Source organism: Telopea speciosissima, chromosome 10 (genome assembly GCF_018873765.1).
Source record: "Telopea speciosissima isolate NSW1024214 ecotype Mountain lineage chromosome 10, Tspe_v1, whole genome shotgun sequence".
NCBI lineage: Eukaryota > Viridiplantae > Streptophyta > Magnoliopsida > Proteales > Proteaceae > Telopea > Telopea speciosissima.
The window spans coordinates 56,546,446-56,567,973 of NC_057925.1; the positions used below are offsets into that span (position 1 = coordinate 56,546,446).

Here is a 21,528-nt window from a genome sequence, read left to right on the forward strand (position 1 = left end):
TTATTTGCAGCACAAAATGTTACATTTGACTACTAATCAGAACGAAAGTAGGGAAGGGGGGGGGGGGGGTTGCTTAGCATAGCATGAGCGCACTGCACAGAAGCTGAGAAAAGCCCTCTTGAGAATTTATTATTTGCAGCACAAAATGTAACATTATTGTACAGATCAGAAGGTGGGGGTGTTTACCAACAAAAAACAAAAAAAGAAAAGAAGGGGTGGCTTAGCATGAGCACGCTGCACAGAAGCTGAGAAAAAGCGCCCCTGAGATCTGCATGGTTCAGGAAGCACGTGATCACCACCCTAAGAATAGGACGACTTTGTACTATAATTACATTAAAACTCACTCGAGCTACATATAATCTTTTTCAGCTTTCAGGTCATGAAGCTAGTATCTCTAAAGAGAAGGCATTGAAATTTTCCGACAAGCTAAATTTATAATCTGGTACATTGATCTCTATTTGTTTGGTAAAATAAATCACACATGCAATCACAAACCCGTAAAATGACTCGAGATAGGGACTCCATGTTTCCTTCGATTGTGAAATAATTTTTTTGGGATAAAGAACGCTATCTGGTTGCATAGAGCATGTGCCTTGACACATGAGCATGCGAAATTACTGTTTCACCCCAATAAAATAAAAAATCCCATCCATGTTGATGTGAAAGAAAAAGGTGACTAGAAGGACGCTAAGAGAAAGGTTTTGGACTTGAGGGTACATTTAAAAAACTGATTCATGAATCCTGATGTATAGTCCATTCATTTAGGGTAGTTAGATTTAGGATGCTGGTACGGTTGTGTAGGCAATCTAATGGCATTCATATAAATACCCTTATGTATTGATGCCACTTAGATCCAAATTAAGAATTAGAATACATAAATTGATATTAAAATGAACCTACACAATGCATTAGCATACATAAATGACATTAAAAATTGAGAGAAAGAACGCTAACCGTGTCTGTGTGTGGGTGTGTATCGTGCCCAGACACGTTCGGTGCGAAAAGACCATTGCAGCCCCCAAAAAGTGGAAAGGTCCAGGTGCGTCGGTCTTTTCAGCGCCAGTGTGGTGGTACACTCCCACACAAGATCGTTAGTGTTCCTTTTCCCTTAAATTTTTTTAAAAATCCTAACCTAGCAAATATGACATTATGAAGGAAGCACACTCTATGAGTGCAGTAAGTTATAGGTGGCACCAATGGGGCGTGGGGTGGGGTATCATACAGGAAGGATATGTGGGTCATTTCAAAAGGGAAAAGAGAGAGATAGGCATAATGAGCATTAGCATAAGGCACACCCGTGGTACTGCAGGACGGGCATCATGCATGAGAGATAACGGGTCATTTCAAAAGAAAGAGAGATAGATAGACAAGCGGACGTCTATGCCAAAAACCCTATAAAGAATCAAGACTATGTTTGGATGACAGAAAAAAAAGGAAAAAACATGATGACACAATGATTGATTTATGTGTCTATATCTCTCCTAAAATTCAAATTTCTCTGAATTTTTTCTTTTTTCTTGGTATTCAAACGCAGCCAAAGGGGGAAAGTAGGGCTGCAACAGGGTCTGGTTGGGCCGGGCTTTTTAAAACCCAGCCCAACCCTGATTCCACTTAGCTGCAAAGATGGCGCATGGCGCGTTAGGATAAGGCTTTTGAATCAATAGTTGTGTCCACTTCGCTCTCAAACTGTCCTTCAGGTGCAGGTGTAGTACCAAAAAAGTCAAGTTCAAGCTCCGAGTCGGATTTGATAGCGGACTTGATGCTGAGACACAAGAACCTTCTTTATGGACGAGAGGAAGATCGACTGACTATAATATTTTTATATAGAACCTTCTCGATTCGGAGAATGCCTTTGCGAGTGCTTGGAACTTGCATCATCGCCTGGAATTCTCCGAATTGACAGCCTTTTCAAGGTGGACAAAAAAAACCTTTGCTTGCGTGTAGAGAGAAGAGTCTGATATGCACTGGTCAAGGAAGAAAGCTGGGATTCTTGTCTTCCTACCTGGAATGGACTGTTTTGACTACTTTGACCCTCGCCACGGGACAAGTCGGTTTCCATGGTATAGGCCCGACCTTGACTCAGGGCTTGAAAAATCCAACCCTGACTCGTCCTTAGGGTCGGGCTGGGCTGACCTTGATTAACCCTGATCATGGGGAGGGGAAGGGAGATGCATGAGCTGGATTGGGCTAGGGAGAAAATTATCAATTTTACATAAAATAACATTATAATAATATATATTAAATCACTTATTATCTTCATATATAATATATCATCTAACAAAATGTGTGTGGCATTTAAAGTTTATAATATAGATTATAATATAACTTAAAATAGGACAGGGCTGGGTCGAGGCCAAGCTCAGCCCGAGACCTCAACCCTGACCCAACCCAACCCTAACTTAAGGCCAAAAATTTTCAACCCAGCTCAGGCCCTATTCAGGCTTAGGGCGGGTTCGGGCTAACATGGCCAAACTTGGAGATCTTTATCCCCTCAATTTTCTCAATTCCATGTAATAGAGGGGGTGGAAATGACCACCCTACCCCCTGCCTAAACACACTGTCCAAGTGAGATCCACCTCCCTCTATTAGATGGAATTGAGGAAATTGAGGCGATAATTTTCCTAAACTTGGGGGTGAATGATTGAGTTATGTTGTGAAATGACCACACTAGACCATGCCTTCCCTATTCAGTGGTTGGATTTTTAAAATTATCTTTCCACTTGGCACATTAGGTGATCAATGCATAGAAGCTTCAGTGAGTGGACTGACCAGAAGAAACATAATCTATATTATATTACAACAATCAGTGTATGATTACCCACTTAGATAAGCCCCTACCAAAAGAGAAGCCATTTCCTAATTCAATAATCTCTTTTCTTTTTGGAGGATAGGTCAAAATCAAGAAACTGGATCACCTAACCATATATATGTGCATGCTTCATGTACGATCATGATGACACTTGTCCCATTTTCTACCATTAAAAGTGCAATAAGGGGCATTTATGAAAACAAAAAGAACAAATGTTATCACCTAATCTTAAGTGAAGCATCCACTATTAATAATGTAAAAGTTTGCTAGGAAACTTCCCCATGATTCGTTGGAGTGCAATTTCATTCCCATTGTTTTTTTATTTTTATTTTTAAGACAACCATTGGTATGGTGTGCAGATTTCTCCCTCACACTAATATTGTGGGAGATCTTTTCTTCTTTCTTTTATGGGAAGCGGTTTTCTATCCAAGAGTGTACGCCAGCATTCTCATGTGTCTATCTCTCTCCTCCATAAAACAAAGGGGTAGAGCTGTCTTTTCATATGGGGAGGAGAGAGACAGACTTATGGGAGTGCTGGCGTAGGCCACCACTCCTGGACAGAGTTCTTTTTATCCTTCTTTTATAGATGATACTTCTAGTAAATTATCATTTATTGCCTTAAATACTTGTTGGGAAAATGAACATTGCTTGATCGTGTTTCTTTGCGCACCACACACACACACACACACACAAGGGGGTGAAAATGACTGCCCAACCCCTCTTTTGGATGCCTCCGGTGTGTCCCTTCATTGACCTCACACTACTAGTGCAAGGGCCAGCACACGACTGAGGAGCTAACCCTTCCCCATATTTGTTTTTCAAATAAAGCTCCAATGAGGTAGTGGCTACTTAACTTTGAAAAAAGTCTCAAAAAATATCCTACATAACAAGTCACAATAGCTTTTAGGTCTTCGTGAGCCATATATTTTCTATCAAATCAATAGTAGTAGATATGAGGTTCGGTTTTCTAACATTTTTGTTTCAAAGGTATGCATTCCAATTATGAGAGTGCATAATCTCATTCTCAAATTTAGAATGCATTCTTAACTAAGAATGAGAACATTGTTTGGATACATGTTAGCTGAAGTACACTATTGATTTTAAAATGCACTTTTGATTTCAAAATGCATTTCAGCATTTCATCAAACAACTCGTAGGCAACCAGAAGATTTGCTCTAAAGTAAGTTGGTCAAACACGCACCAACTAAAAAAGAACATCACCATGCACTAATAATGGAATTGTTATCCCCTCCAATTCGTTCCCTCCCCTCCTCCCCCAATTCTTCCAATTCCTCACATGGGGGTGAAAATGACCACCCTACCCTTGCCCGAAAACACTGCCCAAGGTAGGATCCACTCCCCCTATTAGAGGAATTGGAGGAATTGAAGGTACCCGCGAATTGGAGGTGATAATTATTCTTAATAATGACTCCTCTTCTCATCATGCTCCATTATCTCCCTAGACTTCCTACTATAATTTCTTCGTTCTCATCCTCTACTCCTATGGGTGGGTGTGTGCAAGTGTGTTTAAGTATGAGCATGCCAGCCTTTTCCCTAAAGAATAAAGGGAAATGTATGTGTTCTACCTTTTCTAATAAAGATAACTAAAAAAGAAGGGTAAATTACAAGTCACCCTCTGATTTTCATACGAAACTCAGATCATCCCCTAGTTTTTGAAAAACCAAATCACCCCTTGGTTTAGACCCCAATATGACAAATTAGTCCCTACCGTTACTTTTATGCTGTTAAGTGATGATGTTAGCCAGTTAAATAAATTTAAATTTCTAAACTACCCTTGACATCCAAACATAGATTTTGAAGGGTAGTATTATAAATTTAATTCTAATGTTTTAGTACAAGGGTAAAATAGTGCTTTACACCAATAACTAACAGCAGACCAACACTGTTACTGTAAAGGGAGTGATTTGAGTTTTTAAAAAAATCAAGGGCCGATCTAAGTTTCGTTTGAAAATAAGGGAGGGATGTGTAATTTATCCAAAAAAAAATATCACCAAGAATAATGACTCCTCTTCTCATTCTGCTCCATTATCTCCTCAGATTTTCTTTTCTTAATTTGTCTGTTTTCACACTCTACTCCTATGGGCGTGTGCAAGCGTGTTTAAGTACGAACATGCCAGCCTTTTCCCATAAAGAATAAAGAGAAATGCATGTGCCCAACCTTTTCCAATAAAAAATAAAAGGAAAAGTTTTCAAAGGGGCGAAGGAAATAAACTATTTCCATAAGGTTATGCTTGAATAGTAAGGAAAAAAATAAATAATGAGACAAAACTCAAGATGATGTATTGATGATTGATGTATGTATCTATTTCTTTTCTCAAATTTATATATATTTTTTTATTTTTGTTTTTTTCCTATTCTCGACTTCCAAACATGGTTTAACAAGGGGCGGAGGTGTCTTTTTGGAGAAGTAGCTTTTTGTCCGAAGTGTGGGCTACGCCAGTACTCCCATGTGTCTGTCTTTTTCTTCCTTAAAACAAGGAGACAGATGTGTTTATTTAAATGGGAAGGAGAGAGATAGACTCATGAGAGTGCTGGCATAGGCCACACTCCCGACATAGAATTTTCTCCTAAAGGGTCATGTGTGTGCCCAGCCTTTTCCAATATATAAAGAATAAAAGGAAAGGTTATCGAATGGGCCAAACATGAGACCAGCGGATTCACCAATTTGGATCTTCTACTGCCGAGCTGCCTGGCAGGACCGTGCTAGCCAGATATGATGCTGCGTGCAATGTCCGCCTTACCCCTACCCAAATGCCTTGCTCGAATGGGGGTAAGGTGGTCTTTGCGCATAGTGTCATGTCTGGGCAACACGGTCCTGTCGGGCAGTAGAGGATTTGGATCCGTGGATTCACTACGTTTTCAAAGCAATTTTCACCTTTTTCAATATATAAATAATGGGGCGTTGTTCTATGGGCCGCAGTGCAAGCTGCGCCCACGCACATGGGGATGGGTGCAATAACCACCCTGCCCCTGAGTGGCAGACCCATGTGTTCGGCGCAGCCCCGAGAACATTCTCCCATAAAATAATAAAAGGGTGGGTGATTTGAGCCAAACGTGAGACCAGCGGATTCTCTGCATTTTCAAAGCAATTTCCAAGCATTAGGAAAACCAGAAAATAAGTTGACTGAAGTTGACTTTATGATACTGTAGCTGTCGGACACTTCATTATATATGTTCATTTCGGTGGCTAACGAGTGACAGCCCAAAACCATTGTTGAGGGACGAAGCATTTTGCAGAAGCGCCTCATCCATTCATTCCCCGTCTCTACTCTATAGGAGAGGTTCCCAATGGTCCACAAGAGAAACCTCGAAGCTGCCGTAACCTCCTCGCCGTCTTCCATCCCTCGAAGGAATCACGATGTCTTTTTGAGTTTCAGTCAAGATACAGGAAACAAAATCATCATCGATGGCCTCTACAATGCTTTGGTCCAAAAAGGGATTCGTACTTTCAGAGAAGACGACGAACACAAGCGAGGAGAGAAATCAATTGAAGAATCGAGGGTCGCCATAGTTATTTTCTCAATAAAATACGTGTTTTCGATGTGGTGTCTCGATGAACTGGTGAAGATACTTGAATGCAGAAGCGGGACTGGTCTAACTGTTTTCCCTGTTTTCTGGGATGTCGATCCGTCTGATGTACGGAAACAAACCGGTAGTTTGGAGGAAGCGTTTGCCAGACATGGGGAACGTTTCGAAGAGGAAAAAGAGAAGGTGGATAGGTGGAGGGCAAGTCTTACTAAAGTGGCTAATCTTTCTGGTTGGGATCTGCGAAACGTTGCCAATGGGTAATTCTTGTTGAACCCCCTCATTTATATTTTAACAAGAACACACACCCGCACAAACAGCTCCAAGACTGCGAACTCTCTCCATATTGGTATATTTTTAGCATGAATTACTATGCTATTGCTCATAGTCTTTTATTATTACTCTTGATTATTCAATTTTTTATTTTTACTTCCAATGGACTAGTCTAAACTTAATTTCTTGAATGAGTGATTTTAACAAAAGGACTAGTAGCAGAAAAGGGGGGAGTTGGAGCTTACATATTTTTTCTCTTTTAAAATTTGAGTAAATATTCTTGGTTCCTCCATATATACTCAACAGATATATGTAGCATTGAACTAATTCTTTTGTTCTTGAGCATGAATTTATGATTCTCTTGTTCAACATTATATAGGGTCATATTTACTACAAACAAAAAATTTAATTATTGAAGAAAAAATATTTCCACACAATTTGGAAAGCTACTCTCCCACATGAACAACTTTTTCTTAACAAAATTCTTTCACTTGGACTGATCATCTTTTATTAGTGCATAGGTTGGAATCCTTTGATACCCAAATGGAAGTTTTGTGGTCTATTTTCTTGTATTTTTTATATAATCAATCTTCAAGCAGCAGTCCCGAACAGAATAATTTTTTTTTTTTAATAATTTAGAAACACAATATTGACAAATAGAGGGGGCCCTTGGTATGAAAACTCAGCGGTGTCAATTCCAGGCCCGGCTCGGCAGCCCCGACCGAGCCCGCCCGTTTAAAGCCCAGCCCGACCCAGGCCGATTACTAAATGTGTCGGGCCTAGGCCCGACACGTTTAGTAATCGGTCGGTCCCGGTGTGAGGTCCTAGCCCGTTGGGCACCCAACCGGACCGATCGATTCCAGGCCCGACCTAGCCCGAGACCCTTTATAGCCCGACCCAGCCCGACCCTTTAACTTATAAACTTCCCCTCCCCTTCCCCCCAAATTTCCTGTTTTTGTTTGTTTCTTTGTTGGTCTTTGACATTTATTGGTTAGACTAACGTAGGTGAAATGAGGTTTAGTTTTTAGTTTTTAGATCTGCCTTTGTTAGATGTACTTCTATTCAGTTTTGTGCTACTATTTTAGTTGGGATAAGCTTTATTTGATTTTGAGTTGAGGTGTACCGTGACTGCCCAACGGTGTGATGGTTTGAACTTAAAATTCTAGTTGCATGTCAATTAGTAAACCCACGTCATTTAGAGACCATTTAGAGTTAAACGACTCATTAGCCTGTTTTGAGCCCGGTTTAGGCCCGTTTAGCCCGAATAAGGCTGCCCTGATTAAAGACCGAACACCGACCGACCGAAATGAAACCGTACCATGTCCGCTCAAGGCAAGCCCAAATGCCTAAACTGTCGGACACGATGCAGCCTGTAAAATTGGTGAGGCCCGGCTAGACCCGACCAAGACCGACCGAGCCCGACCAGTTGACACCCCTTTTCATTAACTAATTACTAGATGATGACGTTTTATAAAAAAAAAACTAGATGATGACGTGTGTTTGGAAAAAAAATTTCACATAAAACCAAATCTGGGATCTTGGATGACTTCATGTACCAATTGCGCCTCCACTTTGGATTGGACACTTCAACATAATACCAAAGCTACCACAAACAGAATATATCCCCAATTGTTGGTCCATTTAAGAAGGACCACATGTGCCACATGTATGGCCTCTCATGAGGGGTCACATATGGGAAAAAGATCTTATGAAGCCGTGGCGGGAGCTGCACAGGTGCAGCACCGCTAAACGACAGCAAAAACAGGGGTAAGGTAGTCATTTCACAGGTGGGTCCTGTGCAGCTCACAGGTAAGGTAAACTGATTACCTGTTTATATCAATCATTGTTTGCAGGCAGGAGGCAAAATTTATCCAAATAATTGTTGATGAGGTTCTGATTAAACTAAGTCGAACACCATTGAAGATCGCTAGTTATCTCGTTGGAATAGATTCCCATGTTGCGATAATGAAGAAGTCATATTTAGATCTTTGTTCATATGAAGTTCTTATCATAGGGATTTCTGGTATTGGTGGATTAGGTAAGACAACCATTGCGAAGGCCCTATATAATGAAATTTATCATAGATTTGAAGGATGCAGTTTTCTTGAGAATGTTAGAGAAGTTTCAAAACAACCCAATGGTCTAATTCATTTACAAGAACAACTTCTTTTTGATGTCCTTATGAAGAAAAACTTGAAGATAAGCAACATTGCTAGAGGAATAAATGTGATCAAACAGAGGCTTCACTGCAAAAGAGTTCTTATTGTTATTGATGATGTAGATCACTCAGACCAATTAAATGCATTGGGTATCCAGCGTGATTCGTTTGGTATGGGAAGTAGAATCATTGTCATATCACGAGATGAACATTTGCTAAACGAGGCTGAAGTGCAGAAGATTTATCGTCCTACAGAGTTGGACTCTCATGAATCTCTTCAGCTGTTTAGTTGGCATGCATTTAAGATTGATTCTCCCCCACATGACTACAAGGAGCTTGCAAAGGATATAGTCGGTGTTGTCACAGGACTTCCCTTAGCTCTTGAGGTTATGGGTTCTTTAATGTTTGGCAAAAGAAGCTTATCTGAATGGGAGAATGCATTAGCCAAACTAAAAACTACTCCTGGTTATCAATTTCAAAAAACACTCAGATTAAGTTTTTATGATTTGGATGACACAGAGAAGGATATTTTCCTTGATATCGCCTGCTTCTTTCTTGGAATGGACCAAAGCTATGTATCTAAAATATTAGATGGATGCGACTTGTTTTCAGTTATCGGAATCAGCATTCTCACACAAAGATCTCTTATTAAAATTGATGGAAAGGACAAACTAAGGATGCATGATCTTCTTCGAGACATGGCAAAGGAAATTGTTTGTGAAGAATCCCCTGAAGAACCTGGAAGACGTACAAGATTGTGGTCCTGAGAGGATGTTTGTGATGTATTGGCGAAACATGAGGTAAGAGCAAACAACTTCTTATTCTTCTTAGGGAAAAGTTTTTCTTTGCTCAGTGGAGCAAAGGTGGTCGGAGTACATAATCAAGGGTCTTAAATCCCCCTTATTGTTTAAAATACCCAAACTATGACTACCCAAGAATCTGATGGACTGCCTTCTTTGTTCTGTCGGCCAGAGAACCTCCCCACTTCTTCGTATTTTAAAATTATTTGCAATTTTTATTGAAAATTATCTAAAGTACGTTTATCTGGACGAGTATATATGTCCAGAAGGTACGTATTTCTTGGCACACAGGCTATAATGACCATGGATCTTAATTAAATCCTCTAAATCTTTATGTTCCTTCTGCTGCATTACTATGTGTGTTTGCATGTGTGGTGTATTTGCTTATTTGAGTGTTATACTAATCCATTAATTCTATTTGTTAATAGGGAACCAAATCTGTTGAAGGCATCATCCTAAACATTTCTCAATTTGAGGAGGATGTGTCTTTTAATACTGAAGCATTTGTAGACATGCATAGTCTAAGACTGCTTCAACTCAATTATGTACACCTGAGGGGAGGGTATGAACATCTCTCTAAGGAATTAAGATGGCTTTGTTGGTATGGATTCCCTTTGAATTCTATACCTACCAATTTTGACTTGGATAATCTTATTGTTCTTCACATGGAAAATAGCAGTGTTAAAGAGGTTTGGAAGGAAATAAAGGTAATGAAATAGCATCTACATATTTTTATTTAACTAGATTGAATCATATTCAAATGTGTATATATATATATTCATATTCAATTGGATACTTATTTCTTCTCTTCCACCCCTTTTTTTTTCATATGCAGCTGCTCAAAAGGTTAAAAATCCTGAACCTTAGTCATTCCAGTTACTTAACGAAAACCCCCAGCTTCTCAGGACTCCCCAATCTTGAGGAACTGATCCTTGAAGATTGTAAAAGTCTGGTTGAGGTTCATCAATCCATTGGATATCTTGACAAGCTTATTGTTTTGAATTTGAAAAACTGCAATAACCTTATGAAGCTTCCAGGCAGCATTGGTATGTTGAGATCTCTTGAAGCACTTAATCTCAATGGTTGCTCGAAACAGGTGCAAGCTACTTCACGGTTTTCATTTTCCCAATATTTCAGTTCACTAAGAAGACAGCATACTTCTACCACTTTGCTTCCTGCTTCTTTCTCTGGTTTATGCTCTTTGAAAATAGTAAATCTCAGTTACTGTAATCTGTCAGAAGATTTGATTCCCAATGATTTCTGGAGCTTGCCATCGTTGAAAGCCTTACGTTTGGATGGGAACAGATTGTGCACCCTACCATCCAGCATCAGACATCTTTCTCGTCTTGGATTGCTTACATTGAGAAATTGTAGAGATCTCAAATTAATGACAGAGCTTCCGTCAAGTATAACATTTTTGGGTCTAGGAGGTTGCTCAACAATGGAAATATTACCATCCAACATCAGTGATCTCTCTCAACTTGATTATCTTGATTTGAATGGATGTAAGAGGCTATAGTCAGTTCCAAAGCTTCCATCACGCTTAGGCGAGTTGCAGACAAGCGGTTGCACATCTTTGGAAGGAGTAGACATTAAGGACTTACAATTGTTACAAGATTTAGTTATCGACTATGATCTCTTCTGTAGTAAATCAGATGAAATAAGTCTTCTTCCTAAACTTGAGAGCCTAATTTTGGAAGGCTGTGAGAGGCCTCAAAAAGTGCCAAAGCTTCCATCAAATTTAGATTCCTTGTTTGTAGAAGGTGACACATTGATTTTTCTTAATTGCGGGGAGATCCAGAGCATGAAAACTTCTCAATCTGTACCAGGTAACCACATGGAAGGGTGCTGGGGAACATGAGGAAGAATAGCCTTTTCCAGGTTCTCTCTCTCTCTCTCTCTCTTATAATGTTAAACATCACTCTCTCTCTCTCTCACAATGCTAAACATCATGAATTTGTGGATCAGGATATTCATAGAAATTTTGAAGTGTGGGGTACTGGGAGTGTGATTCCGGAATGGATCAGCCATCAAAATATGGATCTTCAATCTCCTTCGAGGTATCTGACTGTTCGGGTTGTAAGATCCAAGGGTTTGATGTATCTGCTGTTTTTTCAGCTGGGAAAGATGCCGTAGATTTCCGTTCTCTCCCAGTAATTTATAATAAAACCAAAGATACTGAATGGGGTCCCATTGATGGACTGTGGCAAATCACACGTCCGCTTCCACTAGGTCAAGATGTATTATGGGTGCGCCATATTAATCTTGGGGGTTTCTCCGGACGTGAAGTTGAATTTGGCGATCACTTTGAAGTGGGGGATCAAGTGGAGGTTTCAGTAGAAATTGAGGGTGATCCTGGAGGAAGTTTGCAAGTGAAGAAGTGTGGAGTCCTGGTGGTCCACAGACCAGATGAGGAGGAGAACCTATCAGATGATAAATCAATGGCAGAATACATGTCTGCTTCAGATAATGTTGTCCTTGTGGATGGAGAAGAATCTGTATTGGTTCATATTGAAGATGAGAATAATATTGGCCACAATGAAGATGTTGCAGAATGTAGCATTGATGCCAAAAGATTGAGGATTGGCCTGTAATTCCTTCACTTGTTACATTTCCTATATATATATTTCATGGGGAACGTTTGAGAAGGAACAATCCCTTCAGCCATATTATACCGTCCGTCGGGTGAGAATCATTAAATTTGTGACATTGAAATCATGTAGTACACAGGTCAAGCATGTGTACAAAATGTTATCTTGTAAATATATATACAAGACATGTTCAGATGCGATTTGTTTTCTTGTTGATACATTTGAATATAGAATACAGCCAAGTATGAATTCAAATCTCTAAAATATGGATACTACTGGTATTGGGCGAATAGGGAGATTGTAGTGAACCATAGGAGGTTTTTGCTAGAGAGGGAGAATGTTATTGGAGAAGAAACTAAGCTCTTCTTCTGCTCTCTCAATTATAAAGTATCTTTGATTTGTGGCAATATCATTTACTACACTAGGAGAGCACTGGTTCATAACAAGGCTCAGAGCTTGTATTTCAGGTAGTAGACAAGATTTCTGAAGATTAGCTTTGGTTTTAAATGAAGAAATTAATTTCCTAATCTTTTTCAGCCTTTCAGGCCATGAAACTAATCTTTCTAAAGAGAAAGCATTGAAGTCTTCTGGTATGGCAACCAAAACACAATATCAGTCCTAGCTAAATTCATAATCTGGGTCATTGATCTGTTGCAACAGATCGAAGTTACTCTATGGTTGAAAAAAATAAATCAAACATGCTTCCTAAACTCCGAAAAATGACTTGAGATAGAACACTACATGTTTCCCTCTGTTGTGAAATAAATTTCTTTTATTTATTTACATTTTGATTTTGTTGTTATCGATAACTCAGTGTAGCCAGAGAAGGTGAACAAAACAAAAAAGGCAAGAAGGCTAGTAGGAGAAAGAGGTTTTGGATCAAAGCAACTCCATTTTACAACCAATTAGCCAATCCCCAACTGTACTCATATTTGATGACCTATTTCATCCAAAGCTACATAGGATTTTGTGTTCAAGTAGGATTTGATGGTGAATTTTTCATCCCCTACCACTTGATTCCAACATACAAAATTGCATTTGCATCAGCAAAAAGGGAATTGATGCCGGTTAGATCCAAATTACGCGGTTGACAGATCAATGATAACAAATGTACATTCTTTTTTAATCATTTTGTTGATCACTTGCTTCACACACATCTGTAGGGTAGCAGAAGCAGTAATCCCTAAAAACCACTTGATTTCAACATACTAAATTGCATTTGCATCAACAGAAAGGGAATTGATGCTGATTAGATCCAAATTACGCAGTTGACAGATCAATGATAACAAATGTACATTCTTTTTTAATCATTTCATTGATCACTTCCTTCGCACACATCTGTAGGGTAGCAGAAGCAATATCCCTTGTGAAAGATAAGGTTTATGATTAGATTCCTAATTTAAGCCTCTGGAACATAATTTCTCTCTTTTTTGGATAAACGATATAATTTCTTATTTGCAGCACAAAATGTTACATTTGAGCACTAATCAGAATGAAAGTAGGGAAGGGGGGGTGCTTAGCATAGCATGACCACACTGCACAGAAGCTGAGAAAAGCCCTCTTGAGAATTTATTATTTGCAGCACAAAATGTAACATTATAGTACAGATCAGAAGGTGGGGGTGTTTACCAACAAAAAAAAAAAAACGAAGGGGTGGCTTAGCATGAGCACGCTGCACAGAAGCTGAGAAAAAGCCCCCCTGAGATCTGCATGGTTCAGGAAGCACATGATCACCACCCTAAGAATAGGACGACTTTGTACTATAATTACATTAAAACTCACTCGAGCTACATATAAATACATCCTTCAAAATGATTTGGGGTGTATCAAACCCATCCATTCTGTCTGCTGTTATAATTCTGCCCTCTTGCATCAGATGATGATGAAATTGGAGCACCATGGCTTGATCTCTTCTTCTTGTGGGTCTTCCATGTGAAGATTTCCCCGCTCCAACTACTTCCCCCAAGACCTTCATTTTCAGGTTTATTGCACTGCGTGGGTCCGGATTTGAGCCTTTTAGGGGTCCGACTCAAGAAATCTTCAGTTTCACCCTCTCCCACTGTAGACTCATTGACATTCCTCGGGTCAAATGCTTTTTGCTCTCCCCCTACACTATCACTGGCCGATTCGTTTGCCTCATCATGAAGTTGTTCTCTCCTCCCTCTAGTCATAAGCTTTGACAAGTCTGTTCCATTTTCAACAGCCTTCATCCACTGTACGTCACTCAGTGTGTCAGCATAAACCACCTCTTTTCTTTGTCGCTTCCCTGTAATTTTGTTGCAAGCAGTTTCAAAATCTTTGGGTTTGTCTCTCTTATTATCAGAGACAGCATATGCCCAGTCAGGTACTTCATGTTCCTCCATCAACCTTGATCTGTAGTTCTCCCTTCGTCGTCTTTCCTCATCCATTCTCTCAAACAACCAGAACTCCTCATCCGATCGAGCTGCTAGACGGTTGATTTCTCTCTCACTTGGCACATCTGTCCCAAGTGAATTTGTACCTCTTCGCATGATCTCCTGCAACATATCTTTTCTGTCCTGAGCTGCAGAAAGGAGCAATCTGTTTATTCCACCCAAGTTTCTTGGAATAGTTGATCACACACACAAATGGTTCAAGTGAACAACAGACAATAGCTCATATATTCCTGATAATTCCTATAGATATATTAATAGAGTATGTGGACCCCCTAACAATGAATATAACTCTTCAAATCGAATCAAACTATCAAAGTATAAGGAACCAACCTGATTCCACTCACTAAATAATGATTACTAATGCCTACCTAGTTCCAACTAATGGTAATTTTGAAAATTTTAATTCAGTACAAAAACCATTTGGATGTACGTAGATTATACTTCATCTATACAAGTACCAATGAAAATCATGTTCACTAATGAAAAATTATAGAAAATAATAATGCTGTGCATTTCTGAAGCATCCAGATTAATTGGTTTAGAAACAGATTATGCTATTTCATCACATGGTTATTTGTTTAAGGCCTAAATGAATATCTTTTTCTAGAAAGGGGCCAAAAACCCAGTGCAGGTCTTCACACTTGCAGCCTAAGCTTTTGCCATCACGCCAAGCAACAGCCCCACTGAGTTAAAGAAAATGATGTCTTTTCAAGAAACTGTTGGAATGTAAAAAAGCTACAAGGAAAATTCAGATAAGCAAGTTAACAGTTAGTACTAACTTTTATTAACAGATTTAATGAGTAGTGATCCCTACAAAGTTACCAAAATGGTACGACTTAAGAATTAAAGTACAGTTTAAATCAAATGTCCATAAAATATTCCGTATTGCATAACATTTGTTTTGGGCATGAATCTAATTTAGATCAAGGCTTTAAATTTCTGAATTGTCAGAGCTATATGATTACAATATTCCATCACATAATTGGATTACCTGATACAGCCAAGAACTGAGGAACTATTGAACTGTTTCTAAAAGTCAGCACTTAAGTTTCTCATTCACATTTCTTATTTGGGTTTCCTTTTTGTTTTCCGTTGGTTTGATGATAAGGAAAGTGTGAATTTGTGGATTTTCCTCGGCCCCTTCACCGAAAACCTTGATTGATTCCTTATTAAGTATCAAACCATGGCACAATTCTTCTTCGGTATCATTCTTTTGAAAAGCCAGACCGCATCGCGACTTCTTTCTAATAATTAATTGGTATATCAATCATCTGGTAAAACTATCCCGCTTTTGATTTCTCTAGTTGAAACCTGACAAGGGTAGTGCATGCTCCATGGCATTCAGTGCTGGGTTTTTACATTACAATAACTGCCAAGGCAAATGCGTGAAGTAACTTTCAAGCATCACAGTGGTGTGTGAACAAAGATGCATCACATGTGATACTTTTTAATGAATTATATATATATATATATTTGGGCAAGGGTTTCCCATGCCATTATGTGGGGGAATCTCTCACGCCACACCAATTACGGTGCCGGAAATGGTTTCGTCAATAGGGCTGCCCCCATGGTTAGGGAGGAGAAGAGTAAGTGTGGGGGCCACATGGTCCGAATGTGAGAGGGTGTAAAATCTTTTTTCCTTAACTTTTTAGTTATCGTTCCAAACTTTTGCCCTCGCATTCTAAGGAACACTTTTTTCAAGAACTTAATGGCCTATGCAATTTGAATTCAATTAAATCTTTTTCTCTCTGCGGCTCAAACTTTGTTTCGTTTTCATTTTTTGGGATGAATAACAACAATTTATTGGAAACAAAATTGGGATGAATAACTTTTCCCCTTCCTTCTGCATTTTTCATCTCTTTCCCCATCCCTCTTCTCCCATCTTTTCTTTCCCTTTTGGGTTAGAACTCTGTTTTCCCTATTTTGTTTTGTTTGGATCCATGTAGCCGACCCCATTAAGTTGAAGTTGGGATAAGGCTGAGTTTGATGTTGTAAATAAAGTCTATAATCTAGATTCCAGATAGGCTTATAAGTGTGGATCCCAATCTTGTTACCCTCAAACACCCATACTCTTTTGTACTGCCAGGAAATTGAAATTCTCTGTCCTTGAGGATACAAGTTAAAACACCTAATATTGGTGTAAATGGATTTAACCCAGAAAGTGGTGGTGCCATCTTCAGAGCTGTTTTGCAGATGCATTGATATATCTATAGGGAAAGAGAATGTTACTTGGGTGTGTGCGGTACGCTGCCCCTATGCCCAGACACAGGGGCATGCAAAATGACCGCCGTGCCCCCTGGAAATTCAGCCTTTCCATGGGGGTGCGGCGGTCATTTCGCCCACCCCTGTGTCTAGGCACAAGGGCAGCGCACCGCACGTGCCCAGGTAGCGTTCTTCTCCCATATATATATATATATATATACATATAAAGGCTGGCCTTTTCAAAAAGGAACCTCCAGTGACCAGACAAAACAACCACCTTCTAACTCAATGAAAAAAAAAATGACCAGATTAAAAATAATCACCATAGCACGTCACCTTTATAGGATTAAAGATAAGAACAAACCTGTGGAGGTTGTATTGAACAGCCCCGCCTGAATGACCTTGGCATCAATGCCCATTTTCTGTTTTGCACGTTCCAGGATAACCTCTTCAATTGATCCAACACTAATCAACACAAAGACCCTCACTTCCTTCTTCTGTCCTATACGATGGGCCCGATCCTCTGCCTGTTGATCCATTTGGGGGTTCCAATCACTATCAAATATTATCACAGTATCTGCAGTTTGTAAGTTTAGACCAAGGCCCCCGGCACGGGTGCTCAAAAGAAACATGAAATAAGGTGAGTCTGGTGCATTGAATTGCTTAAGTAGAGTCCCTCTTTCTTCTGTCTTTGTGGTGCCATCCAGTCTAAGGTACTTGTAATCATGCAGTTGCAAATAAATTTCAAGGATGTCCATCAGACGGGTCATTGTTGAGAAAAGCAGAATTCTATGCCCTGTTCTTTTGAGTTTTGGAAGCAAGCGATCAAGCAGCTCAAATTTGCCCGATGCTCTGACAATTTCCTCCTTGCGCCATATGTTATATTCTCCCACAAAGAGATAGGGGTGATTACAACACTTCCTGAGTTGCATTGACAGGTTCTGGAGACTCTTGGACTTCCCAGATCCTGCACATTCCTGTCTTGTCAGTAAATATATCCATAATTTCTTTTCTCTCTTTCAAAGTTATATTGAATCATGGAGGGGCACAAAAACAAAAAGGTACTAGAAATTAATCAGCTTAAACGAGTGGGGATGGAAAATTCAGTCAAATAATAGTAGCTACACAGATATATGATAGAAATCCTGAATGACAGAGAAGTTCAATTCCATCCAAGACTAAACTTTGATCTTGCACATTTTCTCAGGACTGAAGACAGAAAAGTTTAATCACTGGCAAAGAACCAAGAAGGGAAAGAAAAGAGTTAACTGGAGAAGCCATCCATGTACAAAAAAGACCACACTCTCTTAATTGCAAACGTGATGACAAATTGGAAGGACTAAAATCGAAGATGATGATGTTATATCTGATTAGTTTGACAACTTAGTCATCTTCAAAAAAAATAAAATTTAAGTGCTACTTGAATCTACCAGTTTTAGGTGCATCAATACACATCTTTTTCCCTTCACCTATGCTAAAGAGCTACAGCTAGCACAACAAAGTAGACATACCAGTATCCAACCCAACTCTTCCCAAGTCAGTGACCTGTTGATAGTATACTTTCTGCCATGCTGACATATCACATTTCAGTATGACCTGTGTTTTCCCAGGAAGGAACTTCTCCACCTCAGCTTTCTTCCTCCTTAGTATGAAAGGTCTTATAACCTGGAAACTCAGGAAAAACGATTATAACTAAAAAAGATTCCAACAAAATAATTGTATACAGTTAGCAAAGATGCCAACACCCACCTGATGTAAACGGCGAATAATCAACAGCTCTTCTTCATCCGTAATACTAACATCACATCGATCTGCGAAGGGAGCATTAAACCACTCCTCAAAATTTTCTACTGAATTAAAGATGGTGGGGAGGAGAAAATTAAGCAAGGCCCACAACTCCTGCAAACTATTCTGTATAGGGGTGCCGGTTAATAGAAGCCTCCGCCTAATTTTGTAGCTGCACAATGGGATAGATGCAATTAGAAATGCCAACTACTTTTTCCTGTGAGGACATAAAAAAATAATGTCTAAGAAAGATTAATACAATGAACCAGAAGAACAATAAAAGATTCAAATGTTACATTGAATGTTTAACATATTTAAAGTAGGACTAAGTTTCCCTCCACCCATAGAGGACGGTTCACCCACCATCCTAGGGTTCACAAACCCCTCCTAGGGTTTTAGTATGTTCCAAAATACCCTCCCAATACCCTTTCCTGCCCCCTCCTGCCCCACGGTGAATGGGATCCCATTCACCGTGGGTGGAGGGAAACTCGGTCCTTTAAAGTATTGTATAACTTTCAGAAGACTGCTGACAGCTAATTTACTTTGTGGAGTATGAACCAACATTGATATGTAATGATCCAAAAGTGGGCCAGAACCTTCATATGTAATAGTCTCAAATGCAATGAAGCAGCTGTAAACCATTAAATGGCAATTAAGGGGGCCATGTCTTCTAGCTTGAATTTAGACTAAATTGAAGGAGAAGTTATGAAACCAAAACTATTTTTTACCACTGTAAAAATAAATTTGCAGTTCAGTTGAAAAGGATTGGACACACATTTACTGAATCAGAAGTGGTAATCATCATGTTGAGCACTCAACAAACATTGGAGATCGGAGAAATTAACCTTTTACGTCCACCACAAACGGATCAAAGAAAACAAATTATATGCTAGAGATGGAGATAATATGCTGCTTTGAATGTGATGCAACCATCTATAGGAGTGTAGAGAGATTTAAAATTAGGGTAAGGCTTGGATGATCAATTCATCCCAAGCACATCTTTATTTATAATCCTAATGAAACAATAAAATAATTACATGAGCAATGTGGGATTGAACCACATACAAGAAACAAATAAAATAACGAAGGGAAAAGGTCCAGAATACCCCCACGTTATTCTGGCCCATATATCTAACAAGGAGGAAACAAGAAAGAGTAAAAAAGTTGTGCATAACAGTGAATAGCTATTTAGAGTTCTACTTCCATTAGGAGTTAAGTGGCGAAACAGAATCCATGTAGCCAACTCCATTTATTTTCGAAAAGCTTAGCTGAATGTCAAGTTGAGTTGAGGTGAGTCATATTGCTGGTGTCAAACCCATTTGACCTGGCATGCAACTTCTTAGAAATAAATTAAATGTTCCTTACATAGTTTGCACGCAAAGGCATGGGCTTTTTTTTCCACAATTCAAAATAAGATCATAAATTATCAGAATCACATCTCTCTAAATTAGTAGGGTTAATCTCAGTGTAACCAAGCATGGTTTACCATCTATGCTCTCCTACAGGACAAAGAGGACCCTCCCCCTATTCTACGAAGGAGGGCAAAAGTGTCATGGTTACAGTCTCAGTGTAACCAACCATGCTTACAGTGAGCATGACCCAAAATAATATATGTTATCTGTTACACTTAATGTGGGAAAATAGATGAAGAAGAAATACATCTGTATTATAAACTCTTTCTTATAAGTGAATTGCCAAATAGCATATCATGCAACCTCAAGACAGTGACATTCTTGCATCATTTAACAATGCCAAATTTCTGTTAACTCTCTAAACCTAGAACAAAGCAATGATCTAAAATTGTTTCAGTGCACATGATTAAAGAAAATGAATACATCTTGGAATCAATAACCTAAAAGCACGTTAAATTCTCATTGATTCATCAAGGAAATAGAAGATCACCAAGATTGATGTTTCATGTCAACATATAGATATATTAAAAAGAAAAGGAAATTAGTATGTACAGAAGAATGACACGTACTAGCAGCTAACGATTACACCATGAAAAGAGAAATAAGAAATGCTTTATCAACATTTTAAATTATTTTTTTTTTGGGGGGGGGTGCTACAGAAAAAAAAAAAGGAAAGGAAAACAATGCTCTGTAAATAGTAAAAAAACATACTCTGCCAAAGTCCGTGCAAGAGCGCACTCATGATTTTTCAACCGATGTCCTTCATCAACAATCATGTAATGCCACTGAATTTTCTTCAAAAATGATTTGTCTCGCATAATAAGATCATAGTGGGTTATCATCACATTGAATTTCCCTTCTCCAGAATACTCCTCCCTCATAATCTTTCTTTCATCTTGACGCCCATCATATAAAATAGCTACAATACTGGATAAAGAAGTCCTCAATAAAATGAGTAAATATAAGAAATTATAAAAGATAACAAACACAAAAATGAAAGCTTAAAAAAGAAAAGATGAAAAAGAGTAGGATCTTCAAACAGTACCTAGGGGCCCAGGTTGCAAATTCATTAACCCAATTTGGCAATACAGCCTTTGGAGCCACAATTAAGTGGGGCCCAACCACACCTTTTTTCTCCATTAGATATGCAACTAACGATATGGTCTGAATAGTCTTTCCTAATCCCATCTCGTCAGCTAAAATCCCATTTAGATTGTTGTTAAACAAAGATAGCATCCACTGAAGTCCTTCCAATTGGTATGGTCTTAATTCTCCCCCTTGAAGCATGGCCGGTTGCTCCGTCACCTGTAGAGTAAAAAATTTAGATTCTATGCTCATAGTTTAAACGAAATATCTATTGAGATGCTAAATCTTGCCAGAAATCAATTGTATTTTTGCCTCTTAATTATACCAAAAGTTTCAGGGTTTGTATAGTAATAGTCATGTGGTTGTGCTGAATTTGATCAGAAAGTGGAATTTCCGCACACACACACAGAGGGCTGCAGAGGACATGTCTCTTGGTGAGTTATGAAATTTTG

At 39.0% G+C, this 21,528-nt stretch overlaps 1 protein-coding gene and 1 pseudogene across 4 annotated transcripts in view; one reads left to right on the forward strand and one right to left on the reverse strand.

Annotated features, from left to right (window-relative positions):
- Positions 1-222: 222 nt before the first annotated feature.
- The window catches only part of LOC122641399 (probable ATP-dependent DNA helicase CHR12), a 38,500-nt gene continuing 17,194 nt past the window's right edge, over positions 223-21,528 (reverse strand). For 3 of the 4 annotated variants that reach the window (XM_043834621.1, XM_043834619.1, XM_043834622.1), the window contains 6 exons: positions 21,036-21,295; positions 20,702-20,917; positions 18,543-18,750; positions 18,305-18,458; positions 17,158-17,760; positions 13,862-14,719 (listed from right to left, as the gene is read on the reverse strand). In XM_043834621.1, coding sequence (XP_043690556.1) covers positions 14,004-14,719; positions 17,158-17,760; positions 18,305-18,458; positions 18,543-18,750; positions 20,702-20,917; positions 21,036-21,295 — 2,157 coding nt within the window. In that variant the 3' untranslated portion in view covers positions 13,862-14,003. Of the gene's footprint in view, positions 340-13,861; positions 14,720-17,157; positions 17,761-18,304; positions 18,459-18,542; positions 18,751-20,701; positions 20,918-21,035; positions 21,296-21,528 lie in introns of those variants that run through there. The other variant, XM_043834620.1, reaches the window with a different exon arrangement.
- On the forward strand, positions 6,109-11,431 carry LOC122641400 (annotated as a pseudogene).